At 45.5% G+C, this 19,564-nt stretch overlaps 1 protein-coding gene across 1 annotated transcript in view; it reads right to left on the bottom strand.

Annotated features, from left to right (window-relative positions):
• MYO5B (myosin VB) overlaps window positions 1-19,564 on the bottom strand; it is a 382,924-nt gene that overhangs the window by 114,649 nt on the left and 248,711 nt on the right. The window contains exons 13-15 of the mRNA XM_038743484.1: window positions 12,772-12,894; window positions 12,509-12,592; window positions 82-234 (exon numbers count right to left, since the gene is read on the bottom strand). Of these exons, the coding sequence (XP_038599412.1) occupies window positions 82-234; window positions 12,509-12,592; window positions 12,772-12,894 (360 nt within the window). The remainder of the gene's footprint in view (window positions 1-81; window positions 235-12,508; window positions 12,593-12,771; window positions 12,895-19,564) is intronic.

Here is a 19,564-nt window from a genome sequence, read left to right as displayed (position 1 = left end):
AGCTCAGAGAGGGGCCAAAGCTACTGGGAGAATAACAAGTCTTAGTTTTTCATGGGTATTTGGGCCACGAGAGATTCTGACCTGGTGCCCGACAGTTTTCTTGTGTTCTTTGTTGGAAGCTTTCAAGGTCGGCTTGGAAGAGCGGATGCTGATTTTCGAAGTTGCTCCTTTTCCAGCTGAGGAGGTAGGTGCTGAATCTCTCTCATCTTGAAATAAGTCGGCCACCAGTGGGTACTAGAAATGACACAAGGTAAGCATGATCCCCTGAGCTGAAACCCAGATGTGCAACCGCAGACGTCCCCTCCCCTGTGGAGCTGGTTGAATGAACCCTGGTGGTCCTGAAGCTTCTACTCTCCTCTTCCCAGGGTTGAGGCGAGAGCCTAGACAATCCCAAACCCACATTGTTTTATTATGGTATTTGTAAAGTGCTTACTGGGTATCAAGCATTGTTCTACGCACTGGGGTAGATACAAGTTAACCAGGTTGGATACAGTCTCTGTTCCAAAAGGGGCTCTCAGTCTAAGTAGGAGGGAGATTTAGCCCCCATTTTACAGGTGAGTCAACTGAGGCACAGAGAAGTGACTTGCCCGAGGTTACACAGCACAACATTGGCAGAGCTCAGATTAGAACTCAGGACTACTGACTCCCAGTCCTGGGCTCTTTACACTAGGCAACACTGTTTCTCATGGCCTCCTATCACTTTCCCAACCAAATCTTTTCCTAGAGCTGCTAACCTGGAGCCAAAAAAGCTCATTTGCTTGTTTCTCTTCTCTACTCAGTTTCTGATATAGAGTCCTAAAAATAATGAAATGCATACAGAACAGAAACAGATCTTCTCATTGACACTCATGTCCTGTGGACCACCCCAGGATCTGAGGAACCTCCTTCTGGATCTAATTCACTCAAGCTCAACTCAAATAGCTTGAAGATAGTAGGGCTTGACCTAGAGTCTGGAACAAAAAAGACTCTTCCCTTTTCTGCCATTATCTCATCCTTCTCCTGTCTCCCAAATCAGATTTTATATTCAGAAGCCAAAAGCTCAGCTGCAACTCACATAACCATGGAGTGGACTGCTGTCTGCTTTCACTGTTGTGCACTGTCTCTGTCCTGTTGAGTTACATGGTAGTTTTGAGCAAAATAGAAGAGAGAGGTGCCCAGTGTAACACTAACCCCAGCCCTGGCAGTGAAAGTGAAAACCCCATTCTTATTCCAGCCTTGAAGACCCAGGCAGGGATTGCTTTGAGGCTTCCCAAATAAGACTCTATCTCCATTTCAGCTGCAGGAAATTTGCTACACTCTTCTGCATTCCAAGAGTTGTTACTGTTCTCTTTGCTTTTCCAAGCCCATCCCCGGCCCTCCTTATTCCTCTTTGTGCATAGTGTGACAGGGTCACATACATTCACTCTAGGAAAGGGTCAGGCAGTTCCTGGATCCCGGGAGAATAAGGAAAACTTGCAGATGGGTTAAAAAAAAAAGAATCAAATCGATCAATCGATGGCATTTCCTCCATCATGGGTTCAGTTCTGTGAGGGGCTGAAGAGATAAATCTATTTTCCCCTCATTCCAGCTCTGTCTCGGACCAATTTCCTGCCTATGTGTGTGTGTATGTGTGTGGGGGGGTGGCGTGGTTCTCATTTCTTGGCAGCAAACACTGCAGTCCTCAAGGTTGGGAGGAGATTTGGTAGATGGAACCCTAAATCAAGTCTAGCTGCCTGGCCAGAGACGACCATAATCACCTCCACCTCAGCACAGGCCTCAAAATCAGAAAGTCACGGGTTCTAATCCCAGCTCTGCCAGTTGTCTGCTGTGTGACCTTGGGCAAGTCACTTTACTTCTCTGTGCCTCAGTTACCTATCTTTAACATGGGGATTGAGACTGTGAGCCCCATGTGGGACAGGGCCTGTATCCAACCCGATTTGCTTGTATCCATCCCAGTGTTTAGTACAGTCCTTGGTATATAGTAAGTGCTTAACAAATACAATTACTATTATTAACAGAATTATCCTGCTGGACCCTTGGACAGTGTGTGGTCACGGTGGCTCTGTAGAGGGTACAGTTCACACAAAGTCACATGAGATCAAAGCCAAGCCAGGCCCCAGATGAAGAAAATGCAATTATAACAAAAACTTCTCAGCTCTCTAACACAACTTCCCACTGACAAATATCTGATTGTTGCTCTGTAAAAAACTGAAAATCAATAGCAATTATGGTCCAATTTCCTTAGTAAGCAAATTGTTCTTCCTGCACAATCCTCAGTACATTCATTTCTTTAAAGGAAGATTGCTTTCTTTCTTTCTTGAAACGACAACTTAGAACACAGACTACTGGAAATAAGGAATTAGCACCTCCATATAAGATCTTTTCAGCCACCCCTTCGATTTAAGGACTGAAAGGCTTGCATTTTCATGAGCTGATTGTTCACTGGCAGAGTGAAGCCCTTTATTAAAAATGCCCTTCTACACTGCCAATGGCAGATATTTAGAGGGATTTCTACCCCACACTTTTCCACCGACTTTCTACCTTCTTAGAGTACACAGATACAAGGACTTTAGTACTCCAAGAAAACACTTCAGTTGCTGAAATCCACCTATGGATGGGTGTGTGACTAAAAAGGCCAATGTGAGTATCACATTCAGCTGCATTTTGCGTGTGCGCACGCACCCCCCCCCCCCCCATACTGTTCCTTTCTGTGATGCCTTTTTTTTTTGCTCATACAACCTAGCACTGCCTCCATTGGGCCCTGCATTAAAATATCTTATTTTAATGCTTTTATCTTTTGATTATTTTATTTATTTATTTATTATTTATTTTATTTTGATTATTTGATTATTTTAATGATTTTATGCAGCTTTCCCACTTGAGGGGTTCAGATTTTTAGGAGTCACAGATATATCCCAATTTTCCATTTTCTTTCCTGCTTAAGAAGTTTTTAGTCCCCTAGTTGAAAAATTCTGCAAAGGGTTTTACTGCGTAGACAAATATTCTTTGCCATCCGTACTTCAAGCTGACCATGGAAGGACACTTACATTGCAGCGCTAAAAATGCTAGTGGGTGTCAGGGCCTTCAGTCCTTTCCATATGGTTGAATTTTCCATCAGCTGTTGTGGGCCAGGCTGAATGTCTGATCCTTTTCACAGTGGATTTTGCCAGTGCCACCAGCAAATAATTACGGTATTTGTTAAGCACCTACTGTGTGTCTAAGCCCAGAGGTAGATACAAGTTAATCAGGTCAGACACATTTCCTGTCCAACAAGGCACTCACAGTAGAAGGGGGAACTGGTATTGAACTCTTTTTTTTTAATGGTACTTGCTAAGCGCTAACTATGTGTGAGGCACTGTACTAACTGCTGGGGGTAGACAGAAGCTTATCAGGATGGACACAGTCCATGTCCCACATGAGGATCACACTATGAATCCCTATTTTACAGATGAGGTAACAGAGGCACAGAGAAGTGAAGCGACTTGCCCAAGGTCACACAGCAGATATGTGGCAGGGCTAGGATTAGAACCCAGGTCCTGCTGAATCCTAAGCCTGTGCTCTATCCATCAGGCCACACTGTCCTAAATACTGAATGCCGCAAATATGGAATAACTCCAAGCATCCTGTTTGTCAAGAAACTCAGCAGCTGCAAACTGCTATCTACTTTTCAAAAGGACACTGGAGCAAGTGTGAAAAGGCTCAACTCGCTAGTATTGATTTGGGAAAATTAATCAACTCACATTGGCAGACTGAAATAATGATTGCCTCATTTACTAGGAAAAGGGATAAATATTCTCCCCACCATACCGATGAGGGCACAGAAACCCAGAGAAGGCAAGGGATTTACTCTAATAATAATAATAATGATGGTATTTGTGAAGTGCTTACCATTTGTCAAGCACTGTTCTAAGCACTGGAGTGATTGCAGGCCAATCAGGTTGGACATAGTCCCTGTCCCATATAGGGCTAACAGTCTCGATCCCCATTTTACAGATGAAGTAACTGAGGCACAGAGAAGTTAAGTGACTTGCCCAAGGTCACACGGCAGACAAGTTCAGCCAATATACCAGTCCCAGGACAGATCCAGGGGCTTGGGGTTGCTGTCCATTCCTGATCTTTCAAGATCCATCTAAATTAAAGTCAATCAATTGATAATAATAATAATAATAATAATAATAATGGCATTTATTAAGCGCTTAGTATGGGCAAAGCACTGTTCTAAGCACTGGGGAGGTTACAAAGTGATCTGGTTGCCCCATGGGGGGCTCACAGTCTTAATCCCCATTTTACAGATGACATAACTGAGGCCCAGAGAAGTTAAGTGACCTGCCCAAAGTCACACAGCTGACAAGTGGCAGAGCCGGGATTCGAACCCATGACCTCTGACTCCAAAGCCCACGCTCTTTCCGCTGAGCCACGCTGCTTCTAAATCGATGGTATTTATTGAGCGCTTACTGGGTGTAGAGCACTGTACTAAGCATTTGGGAGAGTACAACACTCTACTTCAGATTACTCTGTAGCGTGGCCAGGTTCAGTGCTCTTCCCCCTGCTGTTGGTGCCAAGCTTGGGAAGAGCCCTGCATGGCCCTCTGGAAGAAGTGCAGAGCGACAATCTGGAGGACTGTTCTTTTTGGCCGTAATGCCCCACAGCCTGCCTTGGAAAAGCACCTCTCTGTAGTCAAACTGGTTTCAAAAGGAGAGGGAATGGCCGCTCAGATTTCCGTAGGAGTGGGTCTTGTTGTGGGAGTCAGTCAGGAAACCACCCACAGAGTGCCACGGGAAAGAAAATATTCATACTACTGAAGTTCAGAACTTGTTCAGGAAGGTCATTTAGACCAACAGGGAGAGAGGCATGGGAAAACCAAGCCCTTTCAAGATTGATGCTCGTGCCAAGCAGTAGCCCCAGTCATTACCCCGAGGACGAGTTATTCCCCAGCGTGGCAAGGATTCCGGTCACCCAGATCCACCTTGCTCAGTTTACCAATTTGCAGGCTCTCTGCCTAATGAAGCTTTTCTGCTGCCTAATGCACCTCACCATCAGCTATAAAGCTGGTTAGCATCAGGCAAATAAATGTTTGAAAAGCAACTAAGTCCTCAGATAGTTTTTAAAGTCATTTTCTTGAGAGGCATTTCTTTACTTAGCCACTATTTTTAGATGCCCAGTAGCTGCAAAAGCAATTAGGCGCATTATAAGCTCTTGTGCTGTACAGCTCACTCAGCTAATTGCATTTTAATTAGCATAATACTATTTCACCTCCTCCTTGTGGGAGTTTTTCCTCAAACATCTCTTTTTTCCTAGTGGAGGGGATTACAAACCCCTGAAGAGTTTAATTACTCACCACGATTGTTTAATTTCTTACCAGTTTATCCAAACAAAAGTAAAAGTGAAATTGATCTGCCACTGATGAGCAAACTATGTTTTAAGAGACAGTAGAGATGCTGAAAGGCCCAATTACAGCGGTGCCCATTGAGCAATGGGAGCAAAACAACCAATAATTGTTGTATTTGTCAAGCAGTGTGGCCTAGTGGAAAGAGCACAGGCTTGGGAGTCAGAGGTCACTGGTTCTAATCCCGGCTTCGCCACTTGTCAACTGTGTGACTTTAGGCAGGTCCCTTCACTTCTCTGTGCCTCAGATACCTCATCTGGAAAATGGGGATTAAGACTGTGAGTCCCACGCGGGACAACCTGATCATCTTGTATCCCCCCAGAGCTTAGAACAGTGCTTTGCACATACTAAGTGCTTAACAAATACCATTATTATTATTATTATTATCATTAATAATAATAATAAGCACTTACTATGTGCCCAGCGTTGTTCTAAGTGATGAAGTAGATACAAGGTAATCAGGTAGGATACAATCCCTGATCCACATGGGGCTCACAGTTTTGATCCCCATTTTACAGACGAGGTAACGGGCCCAGAGAAGTGATGTGACTTGCTTAAGGTCACTCAACAGACATGTGGCAGAGTCAGGATTAGAACCCACATCCTCTGACTCCCAAGCCATGTTAGGCCATGCTGCTTCTCGAATCAAGCAATGGGGACAGAGTCAGAGGGAGGGAGGGCGCTTGTGCCCAGGCTCAGCTCCAAGTCAGATCCCAAAGGGCAGTGCGAACCCACACCCCTTAACTGGGCAAAACTGACCACTCCTTTTGTCCACTGACCCGCACCTCAGCATTCATATGCAGGCTCCGGCTGCTGTGGAGACTAAACCTAAATTGCAAATCCTCTCAAATCTGGAGCATATAAGCCTACATCCGCAGGGAGCAGATGTCTACCCAGCTCCCTCCTTGGTGAAATCGCTCAGGATTAAAAAAATAAATAAATCTGTCTGCACATTCCCAACTTTTTGTACGTTCAGTGCTGATTTGCAACAAATATACTAACAGCAAATCCCAGCTTTCATTAAGTTGAAAACGAGACTACTGACAATATGGCCGTTGAGACACTCGTGGGTTCTACCGTTCTAAAAACAAAACAGAATCAATGTTTGTTTTGTCCCAAGTAGATCTAGACAGTGCCTGCCTTAAATGGTGCAGTGACAGAGTGGGATGAGGCTTGATAAACTCGGGTTTTCACTCCTCTTTACTGATCCCCATCACAAGGAGAGCAGTTTCTAGCTGGCCCATGTTCCAGTGACCCTGACCCCAGAAAGTGTGGTTTAGAAGAAAGAACACGGGACTGGAAGTCAGAGGACCTGGATTATATAATCCCCCTGGCCTGGAATGCCCTCCCTCTGCACATCTGTCAAGCTAGCTTTCTTCCTCCCTTCAAAGCCCTACTGAGAGCTCACCTCCTCCAGGAGGCCTTCCCAGACTGAGCCCCCTCCTTCCTCTCTCCCTCCCCATACCTCCTTCCCCTCCCCAGAGCACCTGTATAAATGCTTGTACAGATTTATTACTCTATTTATTCTACTTGTACATATTTACTATTCTATTTATTTCATTTTGTTAATGATGTGCATCTAGCTTTACTTCTATTTGTTCTGACAACTTGAAACCTGTTCACATGTTTTGTTTTGTTGTCTGTCTCCCCCTTCTAGGCTGTGAGCCCGTTGTTGGGTAGGGACCGTCTCTATACGTTGCCAACTTGTACTTCCCAAGCGCTTAGTACAGTGCTCTGCACACAGTAAGCACTCAATAAATACAACTGAATGAATGAATTAATGAATTCCAACTCCACTGAGTACCTACTGTGAGACCTTAAGCAAGTCACTTCACTTCTCTAGGCCTCAGTTCCCTCAACTGCAAAATGGGGAATTTAATACCTGTTCTCCCTCCTATTTAGACTGAGCTCCATGTGAGGCCTGATTAACCTTTTTTTTGGTAGTATTTGTTAAGGGCTTTCTATATGCCAGGCACTGTTCTAAGCACTGGGGTAGACCCAAAGTAATCAGGTTGAATACAGTCCACGTCTCTCAAGGGGCTCACAGTTTTAATCCCCATTTTACAGATGAGGTAACTGAGGCACAAAGAGATTAAATGACTTGCCTAAGGTCACATAGCAGACAAGTGGCAGAGCCAGAATTAGAACCCAGGTCCTTGTGACTGCCAGGCCCCCGCTCTAGCCACTGGACGACACTGCTTCTTGTACCTTGTATCTAGCCCAGTGCTTAGTACAGTGATTGGCACAAAGTGAGCACTTAACACACTTCATAATTATTATTAAAGCAAAGCACTGTTCTAGTTGCCCATTCTCAGGAAATTGAACAAAATGCCCCTCCCCTCACCGCCCCTAGCAAATGATCCCTACAGCTAAAGCCATCGGAATCAAACCTTGGGTTTCAGGTGACCGTAGCAAGAACAAGCAATCTTGTTGCTGGCTCCTGTCCAGGTCTGTTTATGCACTGTCCTGCTCTGTGCCTTCTAACTGACTGTAATTACTCAGACATCCTCCGTGGATAAACCGAAGGATCCGTCACAGGGTCCCCTCCTGGCAAAACAGGTTCTGGAGTTCAGGGATAAAGCTTGTCTTTCTTAGTCTTTAGGGGAAAAACCACCCGGTAAACAAGGGAACAAGGGAGCGGCCCAGCTAGGCATTTCCCTACAGAATAGATATCCCTGGGATTTGGGGGGTTTTTTTCCATGATATTTGTTAAGCACTTACTATGTGCCAGGCACTATTCTTAGTGCCTGGATAAATACAAGGTAATCAGGTTGGACACAGTCCATGTCCCTCATGGGGCTCACAGTCTTAATCCTCATTTTACAGATGCGGTAACTGAGGCCCAGAGAAATTAAGTGATTTGACCAAGATCACACAGCAGACGAGTGGCAGAGCTGGGATTAGGACACAGGTTCTTCTGACACCAAGGCCTGTGCTCTCTCCATTAGGCCACACTGCTTCTCTACTAGGGTTTACTGCTATCTGGTCCCTTGGGCAGGGCAGTAGCCAGCCCACTTCCAGTCCTCTATCGGAAATGACAACCGTGTAACGCTGGGACCAGTCTCTAGCCCAGAAGAGAGGCAAAGGAAAGAGGAATGGAGCCACCTTCTCCCAGGCCAAATGAGATTCGGTACTGGTTCACTGCAAGATGCCAATAACGCTGCCTAAATGGCAGGCTAATTTCACTTTGCAGATAGGCTTTAGATGGATGAGATGAGGGGATGGTAAAAACAAACACCGGTCAAAGGGGTTTAGCTCCAAAGAGATGGGACTGATTCATGGGCTGTCTGGATTCAAGAGTGATGCCTTTAGTAAAAGCACAGGCAGGTGAACAAATAACCCGGGGATCAGGGCTTTATCTGGGCACAACTCTGCAGATTGTTTGGTCATAGAGATCACAGGGTACCGAGGAAGTAGCTCCAGTCAAAGTAAACTAGCCACTGAGCTATTGTGCTGTGTTTCTATCTCAAGCTTTCCTTTTTTTAATGGTATTTTTTTAAGTGCTACGAGCCAGGCACTATACTAAGCATCGGGGTAGACTGATAAGGCTCACAGTTTTAATCTCCATTTTCCAGAAGAGGTAACTGAGGCACAGAGGAGTGAAGAGATTTGCCTAGGGTCACTCAGACAAGTTGTGGAGATGGGATTAGAACCCATGACATTTTGATTCCCAGGACAGTATTCTATCCACTAGGCTATGCTGCTTCTCGTAACTGATTGCCCCGACCACACAATTTCTTTCCCTGACATCGTTTCCAGGGTGAACTCTGACAGCCTCGGGGCTTCCCAACTTACGAGATTCTCATACCCACCAGGGAAGGATTGAGTGAGAGTGAGAAACAGGAAAAAAAACAATCAGTTGTTTAATTTTTAAACTGCTGTAGATTACATCTGGGAGGCATCATCAGTAATGATTAGAACAACTTAGGAAATTCATTTTATGATCATTTTGTGCTGACACCTTTTTCTGCAACTGTGGTAAAATATTTACTTGTTTACAGACATGAGTAATCTTACATAGTCCAAGTTACTGCTGTCTGACTCTGAATGTAAGCTTATAGAGGACAGGCTCTTGCTTTGAACAGCACCTGTCACAGAGCCACACTCTAAATAAAACGGCTGTTTAGGGTGGTATGGGAAACAATTACACTTTTGAATAACTAAGTGATTTAGGGAGGGTCAGAATGGCAAATGGGAGCATTTTGACAAGTGCAGTTTACAAGTAGGGCAGCTATTCCACAAAGTGGGATGAGATAGTGCTGCACTGTCAAAGTTTCCAGCTAGTCCATCAATTTAATTTACTGAGTTCTTACCATGTGCAGAGTGCTGTACTAAGTGCTTGACAAAGTACAACGCAACAGAGTTGGTAAACATGATCCCTACCTACAAGGAGCTTAGAATCGACAGCAGGAGACAGACAATAAAACAGAATGCAGATAGAGGAAATAGTAGAGTATAAGGATGTCTACCTAAATACTGGAAGGCTGAAGGGAGCATCAAAGGGGTACAGACTCAAATGCAAAGTCATTGACGAGGGGAGGGAGGATAGGGGGAATAAAGGGGCTAGTTGGGGAAGGTCTCTTGGATGAGACATGATTTTAGGAAAGTTATAAAGGAGGGGGGGAGTGGTGGACTGTCAGATAGGAAGGGGAAGGGAGTTCCAGTCCAAAGGGAGAATGTAGGCAAGGGGTTGTTGGTGGCATAGATGAAACTGAGGTACAAAGAGTAGGCTGGTGTTAGAAGAGCAGAGTGTGTGAGGTAGGATGTAGCAGAAGATCAGCATAGTTAGGTAGGGGGGAGAGAACTGATTGAGTTCCTTAAAACCAATGGCAAGGAGTTTCTGTTTGATGTGGAAGTGGATGGGCAACCATTGGAGGGTTTTGAGGAGTAGGGGAATATGGACTGAACAATTTTTAAGAAAAACCACCAGGGACATAGAGTAAAATATGGCCTGTATTTGAGAGAGACACGAGGCAGGGAGGTTGGTGAGGAGAATGATGCAGTAGTCAAGGTGGGAAATGATAGGCGTTTGGATCAGATTGGTAGCAGAGTGGATGGAGAAGAATGGAGGGAATTCTAGAGATATTGACAGTTGAATGTGTCACACGGAATGTGTGGGCTGAATGAGAAAGAAGACTTAAGGATAATGCTGGGATTACGAGTTTGTGAGACAGGGAGGATGGTGGGGTTGTCTACAGGGATAGGAAAGTCAGGGAAAGGACAGGGTTTGGTTGGGAAGAGGGGGAGTTCTGTTTTCAACAAGCTGAGCTGTCAATGGGTCATCCTAGTACAGATGTCCTGAAAGCACAAGCAAGTGTGAAACTGCAGAGAAGGAGAGAGGTCAGGGCTGGAGAGTAGACTTGGTAATCATCCACGTAGAGATGGTGGTTGAAGCTGTAGGAGTGAAAGAGTTCTCCAAGGGAGTGAGGGTAGATGGAGAATACTGGACACCCAGTACTGAGCCTTGAGGCACCCCCACTGTTAAAGGGTGCAGAGTACAGGAGGAGACAGTGAAGGACACTTGGAATGAGCAACCAGAGAGACAGGAGGAGAACCAGGAGGGGACAGCATTGGTGAAGCCAAGGTTATATAATTATTTCACCCTCAGCCCTGGATAACTGAGGCAGTGGTCTGCTCTGGGGATTCCTCTTTTTAGGGGGCCTAGATAGTCCTATATGCATCTTAGGCTAACCTCCTGTATCTCCACATCCCTTTTCAATCAATCAATGGTATTTACTGAGTGCTGACTCTGGGCAGAGCACTGTACTAAGCACCTAGGAGAGTACTATACAACTGAATAAGCAGACATGTTTCCTGGTCATAACAAGCCTATCAACTGTGCCACCCAGGAGGCAGCATACAGTCCTGAGAACCTGTGATATCACCTGCTAACAGCTCTAAAAATGACAATGAGGAAAATAATAATAATGATCATTGCGGTATTTGTTAAGTGCTTACTGTAATAAGCGCTGGGGAAGATAATCATATGGTACCTCAATCTCGTCCATCTCGCCACCGACCTTTCGCCCACCTCCTACCTCTGGCCTGGAATTCCCTCTCCTCCTCAAATCAGACAGATAATTGCTCTCCCCGCTTCAAAGCCTAATTGATGGCACATCTCCTCCAGGAAGTCTTCCCTGACTGATCCCTCCTCTCCTCTTCTCCCACTCCCTTCTGCACCGCTCATACTTGCAACTTCATTCATCCTCTCTCCCATACCCAAGGCACATATGTATATATCTGTAATGTATTTATTATCTATTTATTTATATTAATGTCCATCTCCCCCTCTAGACTACGAGCTCATTGTGGGCAGGGAATGTGTTTGATGTTATACTGTACTCTCCCAAAGCCCCTAGTAAAATGCTTTGCACACAGTAAGTGCTCAGTAAATATGATTAACAATAAAAAATCAGGTCAGACACAGTCCCTCTCCCATATGGGGCTCACAGAAAAGTAGGATGGAGAAAAGGAACTGAATCTCCATTTTACAAATGAGGAAACTGAGGTACAGAGAAGTGATTTTCCCAAGGTTAAAAAGCAGGAAAGTGGTAGAGTTGGGATTAGAACCCAGGCCTCTTTGAGATTGATGGGAACAAAGGAGAGGCCCTTCCCATCTTCGACTGGAAGGATGGTGGCCATAATCTCAGGCTTCTACAATGGGGGTGAGGGTGAAAAGTCAAACAGAGGCCACAGGGTCCCATACATCCCTCTGGTCAATCAGGGTATCCACAGAGACCTGCAGACCCCAATCCCATCCCATCCCCAGCCAGATCCAATAATCCTTGGAGAGGATCACACCAAACCCACTTGATTTCTTCAGTTCCTTTATCTCAACAAGGGGCATGGTATTAGGTTTCCACGCACCCTGTCTAACCACCCACATCCATGGAAGATGAAAGGAACAAGGAGGAAACGTGTATGAAGGGGTTCTGAGGATCCTGGAAGAGAGGCCCGAGATGACTATCAAGCACCTTTCCGTTTCACCAATTTTTAGCTTCGGCTCATTAGGCACCCTCAACAGCACCTAGGCAGAGTAATCTCAAAGGGTGTGGTATTTAGACCATTGGAAATAATTTCATTTGTGCAGCAGGGAGATCAGGGAGCTTCCCCTGGATTAGGTCCCAAGCCCTCTGCCTTTACCTTGCTGGCCTTCAGAATGTTGATCTGCTCTTCATGCACAGTGTCTCTGTTCTTCTCAAGAAAGCCTTCAGAATGGTATTCCACCTGCAGCACAGGAGGGCGGAACAATGAAACCAGGGTTAAAGCCCCAGATCAAGAGTCTTTCTCCCAGTGATATCCCACTGGCATCTAGCCAGCTGGTCCTCCCTTAGATTTCCCCATGCTTACCAATAAAGAAAGCTCAAGGTTCCTCTGAATAGTTAACCTGGGGAAGGGAGGCTCACCTTATCTGCAAAATGAAGGACAATGAAGGATGTGTTGGACATGCGAGGCTTCTGGAAATGTTGGCTGCTGGCATGGCGGTCATACAATTTCTGAGCCCAGTTCTGGTCAGTTCCTTTGGGAACCTGAAAAACAGCCCCACAAATGGCACATTTTCCAATGAGGCAAAGACTGGTTAGAAGGGACAGGAAGGAACATCCATGAGAAAACTCTTGATAACAGCACTTCTCTATCAGAGTCGGGGCCTTTGGGATGGATTCAATGGCTCCACATCAGAGACTTGAATCCAGACCCTGACAACTTCAGAACTCTGGAATAAAACCTGGATCTTTTGGCTCTAGAGTTTTCACCAATTTCTGAGGCCTGTGCTCTGGGTTCCTTCGATCCCTCCCTCAAGAGAGAATCAGTTAAGCCATGGGGACCCACACAAGGCAGAGACATGTCATCCACTTTAGAGACTGAAAGGATGTGTTATATTTCCTCCCCATGGGTCATTTTGGGAACAGAGTCTAAGAGGATCAGAGAATCAGCACAGCTTAGTGGATACAACACGGGCCTGGGGGTCAGAAGGATCTGGGTTTTAATCCCAGCACCACCACTTGTCTGCTGTGTGACCTTAGACAAGTCACTTAACTTCTCTGTGCCTCAGTCACCTCATCTATAAAATGGGGATTAATAGCGTGAGCCCCATTTGGGACAGGGATTGTGTTCAACCTAATTAGTTTGTATCTACCCCAGTGCTTGTAACAGTGCCTGGCACATAGTAAACGCTTAACAAATACCATAAAAAAAAGAAGCAGAAAGAAGCTAATGTGGAGCACACAATGGTGATGCCTGGAGCAGACCCAGTTGTTCACTAGTCTACTTTCCAGGTGAGGTGGCAATCAATGATAATACTAATTTTGACATTTATTTGTTAAGCACTTGCTCTGTACCAAAAACAGTACTAAGCACAGGATAGCTACAAATTAATCAGGTTGGACACAGTCCCCATCCCAGAAAGTGCTCACAGCCTAAGTAGGAGGGAGATCGGAGATATTTCTTCCCCTTTTTAAAGATGTGGAAACTGAGGCACTGAGCAGGCATACGGCAGAGCTGGGCTTAAAGCCCAGGTCCTTTGATTTCCAGCTCTGTCCTTGTAAGCCATGTGCCAAAACCAAGTAGAACAATTCTCTCCAGACAGAATTGTTCCACGTTTGCAGAGAATCTGCCCTGCCCCACCATTTCCTCTACTTCAATTTTTCAGGATGATTCAATGCCATGAACACAGACTCAACCTTGGGAGGGCTTTCAAGTGGCCTCCATCCTGGACCCAGAAATTTGATGAAATGAGAACAACTTTATGCTGAGGAAACGGCTCTTGGTTGTTCCAAAGATTTAGCAGAAGCGTGAAAATGTCTCCTATTTGTGGTTTGACATTAAACGACACATAAAAATGGGTAATTAATTCTCAGGTTTGCAGTCCTTTCTTCATTCTAGTAGAAGGTTCCAAGTTGAACAAAATGAACACTTTTTTATTTGCATACAAAGAATGATATTTATGTGAACCCAAGCAAGCAACGGTCTTCTCAACCACACCACAGGGCTGGCTGCCATCATCTTTGAACATGAAGGACAGCTATATGGCTATATATTTGGAAAGAATTCTCCAGGCAGACACTTTCAGGTCCTTGGCATACCTCCTCAAAATGTTTTATTCAAATCGAAATATAGTTTGCAACAAAACACAACCCACAGGAACATCTTGGATTTTACACTTGATGGTGATTTTTCCAGTGGAGGAACTCTTCTAGCTGCTTGCCGTGCCCACAAAAAAGCAAATTTTGCCCACAGAATGTACATGGCTGCACACTCGAATGAATCAGTGTTCAATTTAGATGCCAACCTTTGGGTCATGGGAGTCTAGACCACTAGACTTTCCTTTCCATTGTCAGAGTTTGATTTCCCTGCTATACATTAATTTGCCTTTAGGCAAGGGAAAAGTTCCTAAAGTGAAATTGGCTTGGGAACTTTTGATTATGAACTGGCTGGATTAGATTAGTACCAGTTTTAGCCTGAGGTCCTGGATTTCAAGTCTAGGTGAGCCTGTAGATAAACTCCCCTTTCCTGGACTGGAGCCATGAGGAGATCATGTTTCATGTCAAGATCATCATTCTCTACCTGTTTGAGCAGCCAGCCAATTGCTTCCTGAAAGACTGGAATTCCACAGCAATCTTGCCAATTCTGGTCAATCAATCAATGTTAAGGAGTGCCTACTGTGTCCAGAGCACTGTACTAAGTGCTTGGGATAGCGCAGTAAAACAGAGTTGGCAGACAGGTTCTCTGTCCACAAGTAGATTACAGTCCATGTGCAACCAGTCCTGTCCAGGCTTCCTGAATGAGTCTACTAGCCACCGAGGTCACCAACCTTACTTCTAGGACCAGGGACTTTAAACGAACAACGTCCCATCATCATTAACAATGATGATGACAAAAATGAAACTTGTTAAGTGCTTACTATGTGCCAGGCACTGAACTAAGCGCTGGAGTCGATACAAGATAATCAGGTTGGACACAGCCCCTGTCCCACCTAGGGATGACAGTGTTAATCCCCATTTTACAGATGAAGGAACTAAGGGAAAGAGAAGTCAAGAGACTTACCCAAGGTCACACAGCAGACTAGTGGTGGAGCAAGGATTAGAAATCCTGTCTCTCCCCACTTCAGTCTATACTTCACGCTGCTGCCCCGACCATCTTTGTGCAGAAATGCTCTGGGCATGTTACTCCCCTCCTCAAAAATCTCCAGTGGCTACCAGTCAACCTACACATCAGGCAAAAACTCCTCACTCTTGGCTTCAAGGCTGTCCATCACCTCACCCCCTCCTACCTCACCTCCCTTCTTTCCTTCTCCAGCCCAGCCCACACCCTCCACTCCTCTGCCACTAACCTCCTCACTGTGCCTCGTTCTCACCTGTCCCGCCATTGACCCTCCAGCCCACATCCTCCCCCTGGCCTGGAATGCTTTCCCTCTGCACATCGCCAAGCTAGCTCTCTTCCTCCCTTCAAAGCCCTACTGAGAGCTCACCACCTCCAGGAGGTCTTCCCAGACTGAGCCCCCTCCTTCTTCTCCCCCTCCCCACCTGCCACCCTACCTTCTTCCCCTGCCCACAGCACCTGTATATGTTTGTACAGATTTATTACTCTATATATTTTACTTGTACATATTTACTATTCTATTTATTTTATTAATGATGTGCATCTAGCTTTACTTATATTTATTTTGATGACTTGACACCTGTTCACATGTTTTGTTTTGTTGTCTGTCTCCCCCTCCTAGACTGTGAGCCCGTTGTTGGGTACGGACCATCTCTATATGTTGCCAACTTGTACTTCCCAAGTGCTTAGTACAGTGCTCTGCACACAGTAAGTGCTCAATAAATACGACTGAATGAATGGATGAAAACCAGGTCCTCTGTCTCCCAGGTCTATATGCTTTCCACTGGGCTGGAGGCAGCATGACTCAGTAGATAAAACATAAGCCTGGAAGTAAGGAGACCTGGGTTCTAGTCCCAGTTCCACCACTTGCCTGCTTTGCGACCTTAAGCAAGTCATTTAACGTCTCTGTGTCTCAGGTTCTTCATCTGTAAAATCAGGATAAAATACCTCTTCTCCTTCCTCTTAGATTGTGAGACCCATGTGGGACAGGGACTATGTCCAAAATGATTTTCTTGTACCTAGTCCAGAACTTAGGACTGTGCATGGTTCTTAGTAACTGGTTAACAAACAGCAACATTATTATTATTGTGATGATTATTAAATAATGATGGCATTTGTTAAGTGCTTCCTATGTGCAAAGCACTGTTCTAAGTGCTGGAGAGGATACAAGGTGATCAGATTGTCCCAAGTGGGGCTCACAGTCTTCATCCCCATTTTACAGATGAGGTAACTGAGGCACAGAGAAGTTAAGTGACTTGCCAAAGTCACACAGCTGACAATTGGCAGAGCCGGGATTTGAACCCATGACCTCTGACACCCAAGCCTGTGCTCTTTCCATTGAGCCACACTGCTTCCCTATTATCCCTGTTATCATCATCTCTGTCCTTAGGTTTCTGTAGAGGCTGGGTGATATTCCACCTCAAGACACCTTTCATATAAAATGCAGCATGAACTTTTCCCAGTCAACCCCTGGAAACTTCTATTCTTTCTCCCACCTTCCCACTAGCTTGCCGAACACTGAATAAAATCCCCTAGATGAACAGTCAAGCATAACCAAGGTCACTTGCTTGGCTGTCTTCTGACTGAGATGCATGGGCAACCAAGGCTGATAATAATAATAATTGTATTTGTTAAGCGCTTACTATGTGCAAAGCACTGTTCTAAGCGCTGGGGGAATACAAAGTGATCAGGTTGTCCCACGGCGGGGGTGGGGGGGGAAGGCTCACAGTCTTAATCCCCATTTTACAGATGAGGGAACTGAGGTACAGAGAAGTGAAGTGACTTGCCCAAAGTCACACAGCTGACAATTGATAGAGCCGGGATTTGAACCCCTGACCTCTGACTCCAAAGCCCAGGCTCCTTCCACTGAGCTGATGAGCTGAAACAGTAGGGACTGTCTCTATATGTTGCCAACTTGTACTTCCCAAGCGCTTAGTACAGTGCTCTGCACACAGTAAGCGCTCAATAAATACGATTGATTGATTGATTGATTCCCACTAGCTTGCCGAACACTGAATAAAATCCCCTAGATGAACAGTCAAGCATAACCAAGGTGACTTGCTTGGCTGTCTTCCGACTGAGATGCATGGGCAACCAAGGCTGATAATAATAATAATGGTATTTGTTAAGCGCTTACTATGTGCAAAGCACTGGTCTAAGCACTGGGGGAATACAAGGTGATCAGGTTGCCCCAAGGCGGGGGGGGGCTCACAGTCTTAATCTCCATTTTACAGATGAGGGAACTGAGGCACAGAGAAGTGAAGTGACTTGCCCAAAGTCACACAGCTGACAATTGGCAGAGCCGGGATTTGAACCCCTGACTCCAAAGCCCAGGCTCCTTCCACTGAGCTGATGAATTTCTGAGTGATTGGAAAAGAGAGATTGACAAGTGACAGGGACATCCCAAAAACTGAACATCCTTGTCCTTGTGGGCATCTATGTGTGTGGCCCAAGGGGCCCAGGGAAGTGTCCTGAGAGCCACATAGAGAGCAGAGTGGGAGGGCAACACTAAACCCTCCACCCTGTCATGGGGCAGCAGGGGAGCAATAAAGACATTATATAGCAGACCTGTTATCTCAACAAGTTATTACCTATCAAGGAATTGATGAGGTAACAGAAAGCCCACCCTATATCTTTATAAGCCTGAGGGATCAGGAATTCTGGAAATTACAGCTAAATGTCATGTTTTTTGTCTATCAGACAGATTTGCAGAGACTTCCACATAGCCCTATCAAGACCTTCCAATCTTTACCAGGAGAAAGTTCCCAATTTGGGATACGACCACCTTCCCAGGGAAAGAGAATGGGCCTGGGAATCAGAGGGCCTGAGTTCTAATTCCAGCTCCACCACATACCTATGTGCTGTGTGTGACCTTGGGTAAGTTACTTAACTTCTCTGTGCCTCAATTCCTTCACCTACAAAATGGGGATTCAATACCTGTTCTCCCTCCTACTAAAACTGTGAGCCACATGTAGGACCTGATTGCAGGTCACTGTCCTCTTTCCACTAGGCCACATGCAGCATGGCCTAGTGGAAAGAGGACAGGTCCTGGAATCAGAGGACCTGGGTTCTAATCCTGGCCCTGCCACTTGTCTGCTGGGTGGCCTGGGGCCAGTCACTTAAGTTTTCTGTGCCTCAGTTCCCTCATCTGTAAGAAAAAGTGGGAATTAAGACCGTGAACCCCATGTGGGACATGGACGGTGTTCAACCTGATTGGATCGTATCTACCCTAGAGTTTAGTACATAGCTGACACATAGTAAGCCCTTAACAAGTACAAAAAAAAATGCACTTAAATACTACAGTTATTCCCATTGCCTTATTTGAGCCTGATTCTATGCCCTGCTCAATTATCACATTGGTAATGAGGGACATGTCTCAGCTAACACTCCCTTAAACATCCAGGCTCCTCAGTGGTCTCTCAGGCCGCAGGGGCAGCCGCTCAAGACCATGGGCTTCCTATGCACTGGAGCTCAGCTTCTCCTTTCCTGCCAACCTGCACAGCAGAGAGCTCCTGAGGTGACGATGTTAGACTGCTTTGTTGGGATTGGACTTTCAAATCATCATGAATCGAAAACATCTTTGTCCTCACTCCTTCAGAGCTGCTTCGAAGAATGGCTCAAAGAGGAGATTTTCTGCCATCCTTCTCTTGCTGCCCCCTCAAGGCCCTTTTTATCTCAGGTTTCATCTTTCCTTTCCTCCCTGAGGCACAATACAATTCCTAAATCCACCATCACCTTCTCCTCTGTTTTCAGATTAAAATTAAAACATCTGAACTTTCTTCCCCCTCCCTTTCTCAGTCCGGCCCCTTCCCCTCTCTTTCTGAGGGATGGTCCTGGCCAATGATATTCCCTGATTACCGCCCATTCCTGCACACTGAGCTTTGCCTCTTGACTGGTTGAGAGTCATGGTACCTGATTCTTTTTGATGTTATTTCCTTCTCTCCCATTCTCCAAAGTGGTTCTAAGGTGCCCAGAAGAAACTGTGCTCTTTGAAAGTGAACTTGCTAGAAAATGTTTCAGCGACGCAAAGGAGTCACTGCCACAGACCTCTCCTCCCAAACATTTTTAAGGGGCTTATTCTCAAGGAATGTCTCATCTCCA

Source organism: Tachyglossus aculeatus, chromosome 3, assembly GCF_015852505.1.
Source record: "Tachyglossus aculeatus isolate mTacAcu1 chromosome 3, mTacAcu1.pri, whole genome shotgun sequence".
Classification (NCBI taxonomy): domain Eukaryota; kingdom Metazoa; phylum Chordata; class Mammalia; order Monotremata; family Tachyglossidae; genus Tachyglossus; species Tachyglossus aculeatus.
This window is presented reverse-complemented; position numbering and strand designations above follow the sequence as displayed.